Below are 20,469 nucleotides of genomic sequence, written 5' to 3' on the forward strand. Positions count from 1 at the left end.
AACCAAGGTGTTCAGATGTAGGCATTCCTTGGATAATCTCCATAGATAAGCATTACCAGTGGAATGGGACAGTCTGGAACAGCTGCCCATGAGCCTATAGGGTCGCCATGGCCAGTGCCAGTTTAGAAGGGTATAAACCCCCCTCCAGCATTGAGCATTTTCATCTTAATTTGATACCATCCAGTCGTAGCTTCCCCTGGCACTAGCAATGCTCCCCACACTAGGAGGGTAAGGACTTAACACACGTCTCCTCCAGGCCTTAGCTAGTACAAGTGTGTTCCCAGTTAAGAGCTTTTCTATTAAATTTCTTATTAAAGGTTCTTATTATAATGAATGTACATACAAATGGGTATGTGTGCGTTGTTTGAGTGGAATGGGATGGGATGGGTGTGTGGAGGTTAAAAGGGGTGGTATAGGTGGTGCTCCGAGTGGCTCAGCAGACTAAGACGCAGACACTATGGCCCAAGGGGGTCACATCCCAGGCTCCCAAGCTGCTTCGCCATACTGCATCGCCATCAGAAGCCGGAGCCTGAGCCAGCACAGTTGGCTCCAGATGCTCCTTCTGGGTAAGTAGATGGCACTCTCTCCCCTTTATCACTCTCATTGTGATGCTGGCGTCTGTTGGCTGAGGCATCAGAGCTGGGGGTCCGGCACTTTCTTCAGAGCGAGCTGGCTGCTTAGTGATGCCACATTGGGCAGCAGTTCAAAAAAAGGCAGTGGCTGACTGTGACTGTAATTGGAGGAGGCATGTGCTTGTCCTCATCCTCCTAGAGTTGGGAGCATTGCAAGTGATAGGAGGAGTCCTGGTGAGTGAGTGGGTTAATTGGCTCAGCTAAATTGGGGAAAGTATTAGGTGTGTAGATATATATATATATATATATATCTATATCTACACACCTAATACTTTCCCCAATTTATTTTAAGTACATTAAATTAAAGGTTCTGTAAAGAACCATCTACCAAGTGTTTCCTTGTATTTGAAGACTATTTGAGCATGTAAGCTTTCAAATGTCTGTTTGAGTACAGAACCATTGCCTTTACTAAGGAACTAAATTTTTAAGGGTGTGCAGTAAAAACCTGCACCTTGTGTAGAACCTCATTTATTTAAAAAAATGGTTCTCATCCATTAAAAAGGTCCTTTAACCCAACCCAAAACCAAAAGTGGTTCCTCTACACTGTTAAAAGTATAAGATCCTTGAGGGCCTTTTGGAGGTTCCTCCGTTTGAGAAAGTGGAACCTTCAAGGAACCTTTTTTTTTTTTTAGAAGAAAAAAGCACCACAGTTGCAGATTGATGAACCTCCAAAAGTTCCTCAAGGAACTTATACTTTACAATCCTACTTGTTAAGGGTGTAGCTGTGCTCCTGGTGATGGAGCGCGGGTTCCTAAAAGGTGTGGTGTGTAACACTGCTGCTGGCTGAGGAATGCAGCGGACAGGTCTGGACCTGAACTTCCGCATTCAGCAGGAAGTTGGCTAACTGTCAGTGTGTCGAATGCAGCGCTCCAGCTCAGATCACCCAGATACATGTGTGGGGTGGTGGCCGCAAGTGGAAAGCCACGCAGACTGACTGGCCTGCTCTTTGAGGAAAACTTTCATTTATGAACCTGTTATTCACCAACTGAGTCCAGAGGATTACATCAAAGGTAAGCTGTGTGTGTTTTACTCTCAGGTCTGTAGTAGAGAAATGTGATCACTCTTGTAACGGAGCCTTTTTCCGTGCCAGTCAGGTACTGGTGTACATAGGGGTGGTAAATTATTACCCAGCAGAACATAGACATACAGACACACTGATTGCGTTGGTGGTTCACCTGTTATTGTGTTCATATCTGCTTGCCTAAATTCATATGTCCAAAGTCCACTCCATTGTTTTCTCCAGAGGTGTAAAATATGCTGTCTTGGTAGATACTACTGGCTGTTCCTGGTTCCTCCAATCAAATTTCTTAATTGACTGTAGTGTCATTGTTCTATAGGACTCTGTAAGGTGATTAGATTATGTATAGGGTTTTTATTATTCAGGAATTACTGTTAATTGCCCAGTGTCTCCTAAAATGTTCAGCATCTGATATGAAATATACTAGCAACTACTACAAATTATTCAGTAGCTGCTATAAATTAGTCAATAACTAATATATATTATTTAGCATCTACAATAAAATACACAGTAACTAATAGAAATTGTTTAGTAACCATGATTAATTATTTAGTAAGCACTATAATTTGGTAACTACAGTAACTATTTTAAATATTTACTATAAGTTATCTACTATGGGTTAATCAGTAGCCATTATTAATTATTCAGTATATACTGTGAATTATTTAGCAAATTCTATGAATTATTCAGTAACTCATTTAAATTATTTAGTAACTCCTTTAAAAGATTATCTACTATGAATTATTCGGTAGCTACTATGGATTATTCTGTAACCTTTATTTATTTTTCTGTAACCTTTATTAATTATTCAGCAACAACTATGAATTTGTCTACTATAATGAATTCACTATCTACTATAATTAGTTCAGTTTCTACTATGAAATTATTCAGTATCTACTATGAAATTACTCAGTATCTACTATAATTATTTGAGCTTCTACTACAAATTTTTTAGTATCTATTATGAATTATTCCGTATCTACTATGTATTATTCAATATCTACTATAATTAATTCCGTATCTACTACAAATTATTCAGTATCTACTATGAATTATTCAGTATCTACTATAATTAATTCAGTATCTACTATGAATTTTTCAGTATCTACTATGAATTATTTAGTATCTACTATAATTAATTCAGTATCTACTATAATTAATTCAGTATCTACTATGAATTTTTCAGTATCTACTATGAATTATTCAGTATCTACTATAATTAATTCAGTATCTACTATGAATTATTCAGTATCTACTATAATTAATTCAGTATCTACTATGAAATTATTCAGTATCTACTATGAATTTTTCATTATCTACTATAATTAATTCAGTATCTACTATAATTCATTCAGTTTCTACTATGAATTCTTCAGTATCTACTATCATTAATTAAGTTTCTACTATGAAATTATTTAGTATTTATAACTACTATAATGTATTCAGCATCTAGTATGGGTTAATTAATATCTATTCTGAATTGTTTAATATCTACTATAAATGATTCAGAATCTGCTATACATTATTCAGTACCTACTGTGGAACATGTAGTTATGGCCCACATAATGCCTCTTACTGAGTTCAAAAAGTTAGTATCATTCATAATGTGGGATGGATCTGTTGATAAATCTGGGTTTATTTAAATAATGCCAGTCACACAGCGACTGGTCATCTGAGGACACATTTCAGACAGAAAATAGTTCCACCAGTGTGTCGAAGCGCACATAAAGTGACCTCTGTTTTAGTGACCAATGCCCAGTCCGGATGAGTGATAAAACTGGCTGTCTTGCGATAGTACATTTCAACAGAACAAATGGGGAAGGAAGTGGGATTGCAAAATCTTGTCTTTGTACTGACACACCACATATTGATGAGGGCAGTAGAGGTCTAAAAGGCATTGCTGCTTGTTGTTTTCACATTTCCCAAAGCTCAGCAGCACGCGATTGGCTGGGACTATAATTAAGCCAGAATAACAAACATGTGCGATGCCACCACACCCAGTCTGTCTTACTGCAGTGTTCTTACTACCATGAAGAATCACCGTGAGCTAGCCTGCATGTTGTGAAATATAAAGGGTATCTGATTATGTCTCTCGAGCAGTAGTTTTAAGTCTAAATTCCACTCTCAGTCCGGTGTGTTGTTTGACCTACAAATTTGACCTTCAAAATATGTTGGGTTTAAGGGCAGTGGCTTTTCGTGTTGAGGTATGTCTCACTTGGTTCTAGGCTATATGGAAATGTATGACAAAGCCAGGCGGTTCTGTCTGAATATGCAAAAAATATGTATCTCATTTAAAGGGTGATGAAATATTGAGCCAGTCAAAAAGGGCAGAGTGAGGGGGACGTCCTTGTAACCCCAACCAGCTTTGGTTTCCATTTTATTTGGGCTCATACAAGTGGAGAAACATCTGTATAAAGTTCATGTGAATCAGACGTTGTAGCCTACCACCTTTTCCTCCCACGTTGTGACATACTTGAGAACATTTCTCAATGATGGGTGAGTTAAGGTGGGAAATTATTGGTGGGTATTTTCTTTCCTTCTCAGCTGGTTCAGCTGGTGACATCATCAAAAATCAGAAGGCATTAACATAAAGACAGCATTCGTACTGCACTTTGTCTAAAAATGGTATGATATGATGACTTGAGCTTGATATAACCTGGAATATCAACTAACACAGTTAGAAAGGTCCATAACTGAGGCCCAAAGTCAAGCCTATTCAAAAACAGAGAGATCATGTTTTGCAAAAGCTAGACATGCTGTGTGCTGTCTTGTCGAGGCTGAGGTTAGCTTTCACTTTTGCAGCTGCTCTTTAAACATCCTGTGGACCCAAGCATTTCACTCAAAACATCTCAACATCTTCCAGCAACAGCTGTCCAGAATGATCATGCATCCACATCCTGAAAAATCACTTTACCTGACCCTGCTACATAACACTGACATATCCATGCCATAAACATGTCATGATAGATGTTATATGCTGTCATGATGACATACACTGTATGTCCAAATGTTTGTGGACAAATTCCTTCTCTATCTAACACAAATAGTGATTGTGGTTGTGGTAAATGCTCCTCCAAAATCTATTAGAAAGCTTTCTTCTCTGGAAAATAGAGAGACAGTTACTCCAACAAAAGTAGAATTCTACTTTTAAAACCCTTAAATAAGAAGTGTCCCAATACTTTTGTCCATATAGTGTATTATACTCACCATAAATGAATTTACATCTGCCATGACAGTTGCCATGACAATGGTAACATGTCATGTCATTGATATATAAATGGACATAATGTGTCACGGCACCTCATGGCAGCATATGACTTCTCATATGATTTCTACTATGATGGTTACTAGCAAGATTACAGCTGTGTTTTCTTCACTTATAGTGGTTTTGCTGTGGTCAACAGACATTTTGTGTTTTTTTTAATGGGTTAATATATCAAGTCATTTGGATTTGGAGTCATTTCACCATTAGAGTGAGCTAACAGAGCTGAATGTTGGATTCTGATAAGGACTCGTCTTTTAGCAGGTCTTTTCTCCTAAGCGGACGATGTGCCAGTATGCCGGTTTATCAGGGAGATATATTTTTACTGTTTCTTCATGGTTTTAAAGATGACCTGGGACTGATTTAAGTAGTGACTGCATTGCCAGTCCAGTAGTTTTTCAACTGTTGATAGCTGCCAGTTTCTAAATACTGAAAACACTGTTCATCACAAAAAGACTGAAGAAATATCCAGGCCCATGGTTTGATAAAATAATAGTATGGTAATTTGTCTTGTGTTTGTAGTTAAGCATGTACTCTATATTTTATTGTTATGATATACATGTATATTATGCTACTGAAGTGCAAAAGCTTCAGCATTAGCACACTGCTCTGAAACATTTAGTTGAGGACATGACTGAGATATATTTACCTGTGAGCTAACGTTCTGGCACATCGTCCGCTGAGGAGAAAAGACCTGTTAGAACACGTTTATCAGAATCCATCATTGTACAGGTCAGCTCTGTTAGCTCATTCTAATGGTAGTTTAATGGCCCCTTTTAAACAAGGACAGTATACACTAATTATAAATCATTCAGTTCAACCCGAGAGTGTACTTTAAATGTAGTCAGAGCCTTATTGGCTTTATAGGTCAAATTACTACAAATTAACCCCTTAAACATCCTATGGCCCACCGGCTAGCCGAAAGTGTGATTGCAAACTTCTATTACCAAGGAATAGAAGTTCTGAGTTAATGACTGCCCACTTATTTGACCTGACTTATTTGACTGACTACTGGTGTCGCCTATACCTGCGCCAGACCAGCTACCACCCACCAGACTGACCACCATCTGACTAGCGGCCCACCCTTCTGCCACTGCTACCTGCTTAATGACTATGTTAAAATCTTCATGGACTGTTATTATTACCTCCATTAACCATCATTACTCTCATTACTCTTACCACCACTATTATGATTATAATATTAACTGTATTATGATATTATGATTATTTCAGTCTTATGTGATGGTTCTGTAATTTATAAATAATAATTTATAAATATTTCTGACCAGAGGAGCATAGATGAGTCCCCTCTTGTGAGTCTTGGTTCCTCCCAAGGTTTCTTCCTCCAGCTCTGAGGGAGTTTTTCTTGCCATTGTGGCCTTTGGATTGTTCATTGGGGGTCTTGTTGATCTCTTGACCTTGTACTGATTCGTTATTCTATAAAGCTGCTTTTTGATATCGCCTGTTGTAAAAAGCGCCATACAAATAAATTTGATTAAATTTGAATAGCCGCACCAGTTTGTACAGAAGTCCCTGTAGCTACTTAGTGTGTAATAAGGCTTAAAGACCTTAACCAACACCTTCCATCCAAATTTCCGGATTTCAGAGCACCCTTCCATTTTTGCTGAGTAGATGAACTGTTTATATGAAGGATGCACTGCTGTTATCTTTGACTTTTGCGTTTTTATGTGCTCCTGGTGTTGATAACATGTAGTTGATGTAGCTTCATCTGCAGAGAGTCAAGCTAACAGCCCTGTCCGATTTACGTGAGCCAAGTCCTCCTGTGTAAACACAACCTCTTTCATGCTGCTTCATAAAACGTCAATCAGGGAGCCCAAGTTATCATGGCCTTTAGTTTAAGAGGTCTAGTGCCTAAAGCCCATTGCTGGTTAACCCTCTGAGATCAGAACCCCCTGTGATTTTGCAACACTGCTGTTGCATTTATTTGACATGTAAAGGCCCTGATCCAACAAAGCCAGACATTTAAATACTCGTTACAAACTACAGAGCTTTTATCTTTACAATCTTACCAATCCAAACTGTGCTCTGCACTTACTTAAGGACCATCGCAATGCATCCAACAATAAAGGCAGCATGGAAAGCTCCAATTCAGCATCTACATCTGCTTGACTGTGACTGGTGTGGACATGCAGCCCAACCACTACTCTGGGGTTAGATTTCAATGAGAGAAAAGGGCTCTGAATGAATCTCCAGTGAGACGTTTAATTTGATATACTTGTTGTTGCTACCTGATTCGAGTCCCCTGGCCTGACTGGTGTCGAGCATGTAGGTACATGTGCAGCGCAAACTGAGCAGGGAGCGCAGATCGGATAGCCAGGATGTTCACACAAGGATAGAGAGTAGGAGTAGGGTTGATTCAGGGTCGATTAGCTTATGTTAGCTAGCCAGACATACAGCCAGACACCTGCTCCACTAATTAGCTCTAGCTCAGGATGTCTTAACACTGGTTGATGCCACTAGCGCTCGTTTTGAGGCAGATAGGCAAACGGTCAAGGCCGGCTACCCAAAGCCACACCTTTCCTGCCATATCTACGCTGGCTGAACATGCTAACAGTTTGCACAGTGTATGCGCATGCTTGCTCTGCACAAATTGGGCAGGGGGTGCTTTAGTAAAGGCAAAGGCTCTGTACAGAACCAGGACTACTCAAATACTGTTTGAATGGTTCTTTACCTGGTTACATATTCTTTATATACAAGAGAACCCCCTTGTGGACGGGTATTTAAGGAAAAAAAATCAAGAACCCTTATTACTAATATATTTTTACTAATATATAGAGAAATATCAATAATCAATAATAAGCATCAATTGCATAATAAGCATCAATGTTGTGGCACCCTCGCCCAGAACCTACCACAGGGCATCCAACAATAAAGACAGCAGGAAGCTTCTTATATATAATGATAGTAACACAGGAGGTCACTGAAAGCGATGCCATCGAAGAACCATTTTGGGTTCCATAAAGAGCCAATTTGGTATGTGAGAAGTCAATGTAAAGGTTCTTCACACTCACAGCTCCTTTAAAAAAGGTTCTTTATGGAGTCAAAAGTGGTTCTTTAATGGCATCGCTCAAAGAACCCTTTAGCACCTTTATTTTGAAGCGTGTATTAGCAACATAGACATGCAGCTCGCCCACTATTCTGGGTGCAGATTGTAATCAGTTAAAGTGACACCAAAGCCTCTAAACTGATCGTCAGTGAGATCAGTTCAGTTTGATATACTCTTTTAAAATAGAGGTTCGTGAAGGGTATCTGGCTAATTAGTTTTATATATTAGTTTCATATATTATTATAAACTTTATATTCAAGAAAAAAGCTTTTACTTCTAAAAAGAGCGATAAGCATCCATAACAATGTCAATTGCGCTCGGGATATGTGCTGACGCAGTGCATCCAACAATAAAGGCAGCATGGAGCTTCTTTTATACAGTGATTGAAACAGAGCAGCACACAGACGACCCCAGTTTCACAGGCTGATCCATGAGCCTGTGCTCAAACTCCTCTGCTAGCACATTTAAACAAGGTAAAGGATACAACCGAACCAAAACATGATGTCTTTAAATGTTTCCCCAGTGAGGTTTTCACGTTGCAACTCACCTTATTACTCATTTACAGAGGTGTCAAATAATGAAGTACAAACACTTCATTATCTTACTTAAGTAGAAATGTTGGTTATTTATACTTTACTGGAGTAATTATTAATTTTTTCAGATTTTTTACTTCTACTTCTTACTTTTTCACCCAATTATCTGAACTTTCTCCTCCTTACATTTTAAAAACAGCCTCGTTCCTCCTATTTCATTTCCCTTTGTTTTCATTCCGGCTCGTCATCAATAAAAACCCTCTCCAGATAAATCTCTCCATCCGGAAAGTGTGAATCTGATTGTGGTTGGATGAGAAGTATAAACATACAACATTCTGAGACGTCTGTAGTCTAGTATGAAGACTGTGGCAGAGACTCAAGAGAGCTGCAGTGAAACGTCCCGACTGAGCCCCACATTTACATTCCAATAAAGCTTATTGATCACACGCCTCTGAAGTCTGACTTTCTGCAGCTTTACAGAACTTCTAGACAACGACTCCTCATATTTTCCTCCATGAAGCTCATGTTGATGCTCAGTAGAGCACAGAGACGCTCCTTTAATAGAGCTGATGTTACTGAAATGCTTCATTTTCAATGGGCAGATCTGCAGCTGAAACAGGAGCCTAGTGCAGCCCAACATTTTTAACATCAACATTTTAATAGATCATTCTCCTCATTATGACTTTTAGAGAAATGGGTTTTTGGAGAGGGGGGGGGGGGTAGTGCACTATAGACCCCTGTGGCACGGCCTAAGCTTTCGGCCTTTGTTTTCCTTCCATTACTTTTACTTTTCTACTTGAAGTCGTTCTGAAACCAGTACTTTTACACTTTTACTGGAGTAAAAAGCTTCAGTTGATACTTTTAAACCCTTGTATCTCCACTTCTACCTGAGGAATGAATGTTAATACTTTTCACACCTTTGCTCATTTAGATCATTTTACGTTTTTATGTGGTGGTGACTTTCTTTGGGCAGAAAATGTCACGTTAGGCTAGTTAGCTTAGCTGGCGCTTGTAGATAGCTTTGATATTCTACAGGGGCACATCCTGATTCTGACGAACGCCTGCTGGTTCAGACGTGCAGTCATTAAAGTTGAGGTGGCTTGGCTCGGCCTACGACGAAGCATTCGCTGCATTTGTTGGTCAGATTGATTGTTTCCTGTGTGTTTGTGGTGGAGCATTCTTGCTGGTCCATTTAAGGGTGTGGTGAGAGGGCATTTCTGAACACATCAGCTGTAGCTGTTTATGAACAGCGCTTTCGAAACAAGCTCACAGCTCCCGCCCATCTGCTTAATGCTTGCAATGTTTGAGGTCAAAAGCACCAGGCTCAAACCACAGTGCCTTAGTAAGCCACATGATTTTGATATGATGAAGTCTACAGGCATGCTTGCTTGTAAATACTTAAAGACACTAAAAATGACCTTTTTTAAGGACAAATCATGAGACAATGAGGTTGCAAGAATTGGGTATGCACTGCAAGTATAGAGCCTGATTTCTCTTTAATTAGCCATCACATTATGGGGATTTTATACATGTTCAATAAGCAATGACCATGCTTTGATTGTTGCTGATGAAAATTGCAAAAAGCTGATGTTAGAAAGGACGGCCAGTCCTGTTCTTCAAGGCTTCAATTCCTCCAAAAGCTAAAAGCGAAGAGCCTTCGCCTCAGGGCACACATTTCTCATGTGGACCAAACCGACACCCTGCAGAGTTGCGGTAATCTCCGGCGTCCAACAGCACAGGCCTGATTACGACTCAACCATGTGCCCTCTGCCATTCGCGACCTCTGTCCCACAGTACTACTTCTGCTCTGGAACAAATAGAAACTTAGCTTCACTCTGACTCTGCTTCAATCGTTTACGGCTCCTGAACTCCTGAAGTGCAGGTGCAGGCTATGGAAAATAAGCCCTGAGGGGGAAATACGACCTTCAGATGATAGAAGCAGAGGCGAAGAGAGGAGTGTGTGTATGCATATAGGCAGTGTGTAGGTAGCAAGTGCAGGTTTGGCCTTCACCTCTAAGGGTTTTTTTTTCTGCTTGTTGGATTCGCTGACATGACACTTACCACTTACCACTCCGTCACGCTCTACTAGACGTTCAGGACTGCCCTAGATCTGTTTCATAGACCTTCATAGATCTTTAGAGAAGATTTTAGTTAATGGGCTGTTTGAGTGGGAAGAGCCTCCACATAATGTACATGATCTTGGAAGAACCCTTAACCCTAAACACTCCAGGGCTTTTTGCACACTAAGGTGTATTACTCAGTAACTTCAGTGACTTCTGTACAAACTGGTGGGGCTGTTCTCTGGTAACAGAAGGTTGTAATAACATGTTTGGGCCGCTGACAGACCATAGACAAAGCTTTGCATTGTGTGGAGGTTATTTAAACCTTTAAAGGCCTTCACACCCTCAAAAACGAGATTTTTAGATATGCTGTTGTACCATTCAAAGGTTTGGAATCAACGTTTTCAATAACATGAACCCCATTTGGTTGCTGGTAAACAAATGGATTGATTTGTAGGCAGTATGTACACCCACCTGCCATATCATTAAAACTACAGACACATGAAATAAACAATGTTGATTATTATCCTGTTCCAGTAGCACCTGTCAATGGACAGCCAATGAACAGGCAGTTCTTGAAGGTGAAGAAGGTGTTGGAAGCTGGAAAAATGCTCAAGCATAAGAATCTGAGACATTTTGACCAGAACCAAACTGTGATGTTCTAGACAACCAGATCTCCAATACATCAGGCAGGTCTTGTGGGGTGTTCCTCCCGGTATGCCGTGGTCAGTACCTACCAAAAGTGCTCCAAGGAAGGACAATTGGAAGGACAATGCTTGTTAATGCTCATGGAGGTCCCACCTCAACCAACTTACAGGACTTACAGAATCTGCTGCTAACTGCTTGGTGCCAGTTACCACAGGACACCTTCAGAGGAGCCCTAGAGCCCAAGAGGGACCAATACAGTATTAGGCAGACATTAATGTCTAAAGGACTGAAACCTTTTTGCAAGTTATTGCTTTCATTTCTCTGCACTGTTTGAATGTAATCACATAATTAAATCATTTTTATTTCAGTTTAGAGCATCGATATAACAGGTGTTTCCAAACTTTTGAACAGTAGTACACATATAAAACTCAGTAGACACACATGTAGGATCAGTGGTGGTTGTTTTGAATAGTAAATTGCTGGATTTGAGCAGCCATAACATTAAAACCACCTGCCTACTATTGTGTAGGTTCTGCTCGTACCACCAAAACAGCTCCCTCACCAGTCCAGGCATGTACTCTGCAAGACCTCTGAAGGCATCCTGTGGTGTCAGGCACCAAGACATTAGCAGGCGATGCCTCCATGAGCTTCAACCGGCCTAAGGTGCCAATGACCCTGTCGCCGGTTTACCGGTTGTCTTTTCTTGGAGCACTTTTGGTAGGTACTGACCACTGCATACCAGGACAACCCCATAAGACCTTCCTGATGTTCTGGCCCAGTCCAGAGGTATGATGGTGTTAAAACCAGGACAAATGGGTAGGCATAAGAATCTGAGACACTTTGGAGTTTGGACAAGAGCCAAACTTTGATGTTCTAGACGACTGCAGGGCCAGAACATCTCCAAAAAAACATCAGGCAGGTCTTGTGGGGTGTTCTCGGTATGCAGTGGTCAGTACCTATCAACAGTGCTCTGAGAAAAGACACGTCAGGGTCATTGGCACCTAAGGCCGATTGAAGCTCATGGAGGCCCCCACCTCGCAACTTACAGACCTTACAGGATCTGCAGCTAATGTCTTGGTGCCTGACACCACAGGATGCCTTCAGAGGTCTTGTAGAGTCCATGCCTGGACTGGTGAGAGAGCTGTTTCGGTGGTACGAGCAGAACCTACACAATAGTAGGCAGGTGGTTTTAATGTTATGGCTGATCAAATCCAGCAATTTTTTTTACTATCCAAAACAACCACCACTGAACTTACATGTGTCTTTTTATATATGTGCACTATATGTGTTCAAAAGTTTTGAGGTACACTGTATGGCCAAAAGTATTGGGACACATGCTCATTTATTGTTTCTTCTGCAATCACAATTCCATTTCATTCCATCCAGTGATGTTCTGGCCCAGAGGTAGGAAAGCTGTCCAGAGACATAAGAGGCTTATATACTTATATGCTACCTTAGAACTTACCATGATGATATTCAAAAGAATGGCCTAGTACTTTGGAGTCTACTCCAAAAGCTGGTTAATACCTAGAACTGCTGTGCAGCTCATTACCATGTATAAACTAGCAAGGTTTCATGTGTGAGGGTATGCGGCAGCAGTGTGTTCAGCAGAGCAGTGTGGTTGTGTTTAGATGTGAGAGTACGAATGAGAGGCACATTGCAGTGTGCTACTAGGTGCTGCCTGCTTCCTGTTGGAAACTTCAGTGATGCTTTCAACATCGAGTGAGGGGAAGTAGCTAACCACTTCCCTAAGCACAGACACGTTGTCGTTACACCCTGCTGGTTATCTGGAGCACTGAGCTATAGTACAACCCCCGATCAGACCGACTGCTCTGCACACAGGTGCTGCTTCAGTCTTCTCAAGTCAGAGGAGAACCTCGTACAGGCCCTTCTGTGAGTTAGTGCAGACCGCTATGTGAGTGTTCTCAAAGTGTCTCAAAGCATAAGGTGGTACCCTTAGTAGTGTATGACTGTGTTGGGTTAGTCCACCAGCATTCATGTGCTGCACAGTTTTGTAATGGCAGGAAATGATGATGAAGTGAGGTTGCTATGGCAACATAGGCTTCTAGGTTGTAGGCTACTTTGAAACTACCACCAAATTGACACCCTTTCACCCTTTCAGGTTATTACTATCTTTTCTCTGCACTGTTCGAATGTAATTATATAATTAAATTGTTTTTATTTCAGTTTAGAGCATCGATATGACCTGTTTCCAATAAAATTGCTGGATTTGATCAGCCAAAATATTAAAACCACCTGCCTACTATTGTGTAGGTTCTGCTCGTGCCACCAAAACAGCTCCCTCACCAGTCCAGGCATGGACTCCACAAGACCTCTGAAGGCATCCTGTGGTGTCAGGCACCAAGACATTAGCAGCAGATCCTTTAAGGGCTGTAAGTTGAGAGTTGGGGGCCTTCATGAGCTTCAATCGGCCTTAGGTGCCAATGACCCTGACGCGTCTTTTCTTGGAGCACTGTTGGTAGGTACTGACCACTGCATACCGGGATACTGGCCCTGCAGGCATGTAGAACATCACAGTTTGGCTCCAGAGTGTCTCAGATTCCTATGCCTACCCATCTGTCCTGGTTTTAACACCAACATCACCTTCAAGAACTGACTGTTGACTTGCTGCCTAACCTCTTGTCTGGCAAGTCCTGGTCACTCCAATTCCATTGGAGCCAGATAATCAGTGTCCCCCGTGTCACCTGTCAGTGGTTTTAATGTTATGGATGATTGACTTACCATCTTCCTGAATCGACAGTGTGTGTTGGGATGTAAAAGTGTACACATCCTTAGCACTTGTGAATGTACTACATGCTATATACCCAAGACCATTTCGAGACTGTTTCGTCTGCAGTTGGGACCCAGCCTGTGGGATTTCTCAGGGACAGTGGGGGCGGACCAACGTTAAAAGAAATGGCCTTTGTTTGTGAATTAATAGCTGGATGGAAAAGAGATTTGTTTTGGGAAGTGGTTACTTTGTTGCATTCTACACTGGGCAATGACGGCCCTGGAGACAACAGAAAGACTAAACAAACAACAGTGGAAGGACAGAAGTGGTGTAGAGAGGTGGTGTGGTGTATGGAAACTGTTCTATAATGGTTCTATAAGGTAATTTCCTTCTTCTTGAAAACCTGGATCCATCCAAAAAAAACCTCTGAGTGTGCAATGAGTCACCACAAGACTAGCTCATTCCTGCTGTCACAGGTTTAGCATGTGTAATGGGCATTGTGAATCACACACACAAATTCTGTCCTTTTTTAAAGCTGATTTTCGGTCAAACATGGCAAAACATACCCAAACGTGATCAATGGAAAATACAGAAGGTAAAGGTACAGCGAAATGTGTAGGGGCAGTGAGCACACACACACCCAGAGCGGTGGGCAGCCAACTCCAGTGCCCAGAGAGGGTGAAGGGTCTTGCTCAAGGACCCAACAGTTGCAGCTTGCCGAGCCCGGGTATCAAACCCACAACCCTGTCATCAATAGCCTTGAGCTCTAACCGCTGAGCTGATAGCATCTGTCAAAGGGGTGGATATTTAACAGTCCGTTCTTGAAGGTGATGAGTTGGAAGCAGGAAAACTAGGCAAGCGTAAGGATTTGTCAGCTAGACAACTGGGTCAGAACTTCTCCAAAACATCAATCAGGTCTTTCAGGGGTTTTCCTGCTATGCTGCGGTCAGTCCCTACTAAACGTGCTCCAAGAAAGAACAACCGGTGAACCGCCGACAGGGTTGTGAGAGCCCAAAGTCATTGTTGCAATCTATGGAGGCCCCACCTACCTCACAACTTACACGTCTTGGTGCCAGATACCACAGGATGCCTTCAGAGGTCTTCCAGATCTGTTTTGGCTGCACCAGTGGGACCTCCACAACATTAGGCAGATGGTTTTGGTGTATAGTACCGTGTCATTGGTGCCAGATACCACAGAGGCCTTGTGGAGTCCACGCCTTCCACTATTCCACTAGTACGTATCTACTGTGAGCAGCTTGAGCATGGAAGACTAAGTCATATAGCGAGAACAGAACACTTCCCCGGCAGCAGTCAGGTATGAGGGTAAAAATACCTCATCAAAAAGAAGAGATTACCTTTCTGAGAGCTGGAAAACTCCTCGGGAAGTGGAGAGGAATGAGCTGATTGGCCGCAGATTTCACCCTTCAGGAGAACTGACAGGACATCACTAAAGGCATGCCTTTGCTCAAGGAGAGGGAAATCACATAATTGATTTCAGGCTGACCGCTCAATTCTGACCTTCCATTTCCATTTAGACATAAACTTGGCTTAGAACAGGAATCCAGTCTATTTCTAAACATGAGACATTTCAAACTGCCGTGTGTGCAGAGTACACCCTTAACTGTTCTCTGGAAGGATGCCATAGATAAAAAATGCTTTTGGTTTTGTTCAAAGGTTGGTCCTTTTTTTCGGTCAGGAGATTTGAAAAGTGTGAAGAACAAGTTTTCCAAGAACTACGCTGTATGTCCAAGCCAAGAACCAGTTAGGAACATATTTTTTTAAGAGTGTGATTGGATGGGCTCAAGTGCTCATAAAATACCCCTTACAAAATGACCTTCAATAAATAAACATTACAGATGATTTAATTATATAATTGAATAGCCTAAATCCCATGATTCTGTGTATATATACACACATATATATATATATATATATATATATATATATATATATATATATATACATGGCATGGACTCCACAAGACCTCTGAAGGCATCCTTCATTAGCAGGTGGGGCCTCCATGAGTTTCAACCGGCCTTAGGTGCCAATGACCGTGTCACCGGTTTACCGGTTGTCTTTTCTTGGAGCACTTTTGGTAGGTACTGACCGCTGCATACCGGGAACACCCCACAAGACCTTCCTGATGTTCTGAACATCACAGTTTGGCTCTTGTCCAAACTCCAAAGTGTCTCAGATTCCTATTGCCTACTCATTTTTCCTGGTTTTAACACCATCATCACCTTCAATAACTGACTGCTCACTTTACGAGATCAGAGCCCCCTAGAGCACAAGAGGGACCTATACAGTATTAGACAGACATTAATGTTATGGCTGATTGGTGTATCTCAGAATTGGAGTAACGTAAAAAGCAAGAAAGCAAATTGGAAACATGCCAAGTAGCAAGTGATGTGGTAACGAACTGTAAAAGACAGAATTCGCTGCTGTGCAACTCATTACCGTGTAGGTCTTGTATATATATATACCACCACAGAGCAGGTAGGTAGTATTTGGGTGGTGGGTCATTCTCATAACTGCAGTGACACTGACTGTTAGTAGTGTGTGTTGCGCTGCTGGTGGTATAAGTGGATCAGACACTGCAGTGCTGCTAGACTGAGAACAGTCCACCAATCAGAAATACCCAGCCGGCAGCGTCCTGTGGGCAGCGTCCTGTGGGTAGCATCCTGTGGGTAGCGTCCTGTGGGCAGCATCCTGTTGTGAGCGCTGATGAAGGACTAGAGAGCCGACCGACAGCTGCAAACTGTGCAGCAACAGATTAGAGAGCTTCTGAGCTTCTGTCTCTGACTTTACTTCATCTACAAGGTGGAGCAACTAGGTAGGAGTGTCCAATAGAGTGGACAGTGACAGTGTCGCTCTCTCCCCTCATTCTTAAAGCGATGCTGGCCGACACAGACCGAGCGTGCCCGGTGATGCCACATTGGTGGCAGTTCGAAAAGAGGCGGTGTCTGGCATCGCATAAATCAGAGGAGACGTGTGGAAATCCTTACCCTTCTAGTGTTGGGGGCGTTGCTAGCGATAGGGTGAGCTAACTGCTGTGTCCGATCCATTTGTACCACCAGCTCAACACACACTACTAACACACCCCTCACCACCAGGTCAGTCAGTGCCACTGCACAACCCAAATACTACCTACCTGCTCTGTGGTGGTCAGTGCTGTGGGGTCCTGAGCATTGAAGAACAGGGTGAAAGGAGACTGATAACAGAGTCTGCAGAATGGTCAGTCGAGCTGCTAGAATGGACAAATAGTGTCGAAACAAGGAGGTGGTGTTAATGTTATGGCTGATCTGTGTTTATAGCCATTACAAGAATTCATAACAGGGCTTTCTTTGTAGTTTTTGTAGTTTAGTTTCCACCATGATCAGGACTAGACAGTGAACGGTATGCGTTAAAGGGTTAGCAGTGTTTACATTCAACAGCCATACGACTTCCACAATACGACCACTTTAAGTTCTTGTAGCTACTCATTTACAGCTACAGGAGAACCAACAGATCCAAGAACGGTTCAGAAACCTGCATTGTTAAATTTTAACAATATTAAAAATATTGTGGTAAAAGAATGATGCTCATATCTAGTTCCTTTTCCACTGCAGCGGCAGTAAATCACTGTGTAAGCCATCAGACATTTCAGTGGAAGCTTTTCACAAGGCCCTGCATGTCCTGGCAAAGAATGCGTGCCTGGAAGAGTTATGCAAACCATGCTTTCATCTCCAGTCCTGTGTGTAGGGTGTTGTGCAACTTTCTGGCTCTGGGCTAGATATTTTACAGCATACATGCTGAGATGGAACCTACCCTGATCTGCTTTACAGCTCAGAAATCTCAAACCATCAGCTGGGACTAAGGAACCAAGCCCATCTCAAAAGTCTGTAAAACAAACCTGTGTAGAACTCTTAATTAACCTTTGGATGTCAAGATGTCCCACTTTGCCGTGCAGTCAATTTATATTTGAATGTAAATTCTGAAATAATTAATTGTATTATGTACAATGAAAATGATAATCTTAGACTCTACTAAACACAAGTCAGTAAGGAGACCATAGTACTCTTCTCTTCGCCTGAGTACTCTCAGAAGAGGAGGGTCTTCAGTCTGGGTTTGAAGACAGCGGGCGTTGGACTCTGCTGTTCGGACACCCAGGGGAAGTTCCACCACTTCGGTGCAGGACAGTAAAAAGTCTGGACGCTCGTCTTCAGTGGATCTTAAAGGATGGCGGGTCGAGCCGAGCCGTACTTGAAGCTGGAAGGGCTCTTGGTGCGGATCGGCTTTTGACCATCGCCATCAAGTACGGAGGGGCTGGCTGGTCCAGTCTTGGCTTTGTAGACCAGAGTCAGGGTTCTGAATCTGATGAGGGCAACAGCTACACTGTTAAACCAATAAACCAATCAAACAAGAGCAATTTAAATAATATAATATTTCTCCAAATTTAGCACAAAATGCAGCTTTTAGTAACGACTGCAGTATCAGAATTATTCAACCTTTGCTGTTCTGACCAGACTCTACAGCTACTGGCAGCGTTTCTGACAAATCCCAGACCACACCTCATTGGTAGTCGCCTCCGGTTCACTGATATTTGTGGGTTTGCTGTGCAACCGCCTTCTTCAAATCCCACCAAAGATTTTCCATTGGGCTCAAGTAGGGTGACCATATTTAGTTTCTTTTTTTTTAATAAAGAGGACACTAGGGACACACAGGCCTCTGTCGTGGCTAGGATATTGTGGCTGGGCAGCTTCAAGTAGGCCTAAGTTGTAGGACCGTGGCGGTACGTATGTATGAGGGTAGAAGGGAGTGAAATATCTCAATAAGTAGTCTTAATAGCCTTTATGGCCAAATCATCCCCTTTCATTTCCACTTGAGGAAAGTTCTACTTTTACCACCCTGTTATATGTCATATTTGATGCCTTAATGCATTAATAAATACATTAGTTTATGAATATCACAGTGTATGCTCTCTTATCTGTTGCAGATGGACGACATCGATGCCATGTTCACTGACATGCTGGAGGAGATGGACCTCCTCACGCAGGTAAGATGTTTGTACCTCTAGACTAGACGTCAGATGTCAGATGTCATGCTTTCTCCAATCCCGGATTATTAAATCCTCACAGTCTACTCTTTTAGTAAATGTCCACTGTGCCAGTAGGGCAGGGCACGAGTGGACGGCAGACAGTGGATATCCCCAGCTACACTACATTTACATTTACCTTTATGGCATTTAGCTGACGCTCTTATCCAGAGCGACTTACAGGGTTACACATATTACAGAGGAGGGTCAGTGTAGTGTTAGGAGTCTTGTCCAAGGACTATTATTGGTGTAGTGCAGCATAGTCACCCAGACTGGGAATCGAACCCCAGTCTCCCACATGGTGTGGTAGCTTAGTGAAAGGTAGTGGTGTTATCTGTTGCGCCACACCAACCAACCACCTTGTTACAGTGTTGTTACACCAACCCGGCTACAGTGTTGCGCCGGGACCTCCTGTCCGGCCCGGCACCTCCCGTCCGGCCCGGCACCCAATCCTCAAATCGCACAAAGAAGGGGAGAGGCAATGGGCGCCAGACATGAGGAACGACTGGGCACGCAGGGCAGCTTTAGCTTAACAGATTTAGCTTTAGCTTTAGCTCCTTGTTTGACTCGAAGAGGAGGGGGGGTGGGGGTGTTGGAGCCATGTTAGCCTTGTGATTGGTCAGGGGTATGCAGACGGAAACCTGAGAGCAATACTGGTGAAATCCAGTGGATGTGTAGTAGACTCTGGGACGATATGCATAAGACGCTGGGTGCCCTGAGGAGCCAGATTAGACAACTTTGCTTTGAGGTACACTGTATGGCCAAAAGTATTGGGACACATGCTCATTTATTGTTTCTTCCGCAATCACAATTCCATTCCATTCCATCCAGAGAACACAGTTCTTCCACTGCTCCACAGCTCAATTCTGGGGGCTTTATACCCCTTAAGCCCCACCTGGCATTAGGCAGCATGGTGCCAATAGATTCATGTTTATCTGTTCCAGAAAGTCCCGTTCCATTTTATTTGGCAATACTTCTCCACAAGGACTAGTCAAGCTGTGTTTGTGCATTTGCATGCCTGTGTCAGCAATGGGTGCACCTTTAGTAGCTCAATGCATTCATTAGGTGTCCACAAACATTTGGACGAATGATGACTTTTAATATGCAAATAAAGCTCATTAGCATTTCAATGGTAGTTCACTAAGAGCATCTTGCAGAAATGTCAATACGTGACCAATCAGTAAGTTTAAATTCCACTAAATGATGAAACAGGAAGGTTTGAGAATTGTGTTCATATCTGAAACAGTACAGTAACAGTCAAAAGTTTGGACACAAAAGTTTGGTTGAATGTGTGCTGACCATCATCTTAAAAACATCTGATCCAAACACCAGGGCGACCATATTTGAGATTTTATAAAAGAGGACACTGGCGGACACCTGGGCATGCGCTGTAGTTAGGAGGTCATGGCTGAGGGGGTTTCTAGTAGGCCTAAGTTGTAGGACC

The 20,469-nt window shown here is 42.2% G+C and overlaps 1 protein-coding gene across 1 annotated transcript in view; it reads left to right on the forward strand.

The window, feature by feature from the left end:
- Nucleotides 1-1,491: 1,491 nt before the first annotated feature.
- The window catches only part of apbb1ip (amyloid beta (A4) precursor protein-binding, family B, member 1 interacting protein), a 49,268-nt gene continuing 30,290 nt past the window's right edge, over nt 1,492-20,469 (forward strand). Inside the window, exons 1-2 of the mRNA XM_072679298.1 lie at nt 1,492-1,642; nt 18,927-18,986. Coding sequence (XP_072535399.1) covers nt 18,927-18,986 — 60 coding nt within the window. The 5' untranslated portion in view covers nt 1,492-1,642. The remainder of the gene's footprint in view (nt 1,643-18,926; nt 18,987-20,469) is intronic.

Source organism: Salminus brasiliensis, chromosome 5, assembly GCF_030463535.1.
Source record: "Salminus brasiliensis chromosome 5, fSalBra1.hap2, whole genome shotgun sequence".
NCBI classification, from domain to species: Eukaryota; Metazoa; Chordata; class Actinopteri; order Characiformes; family Bryconidae; genus Salminus; species Salminus brasiliensis.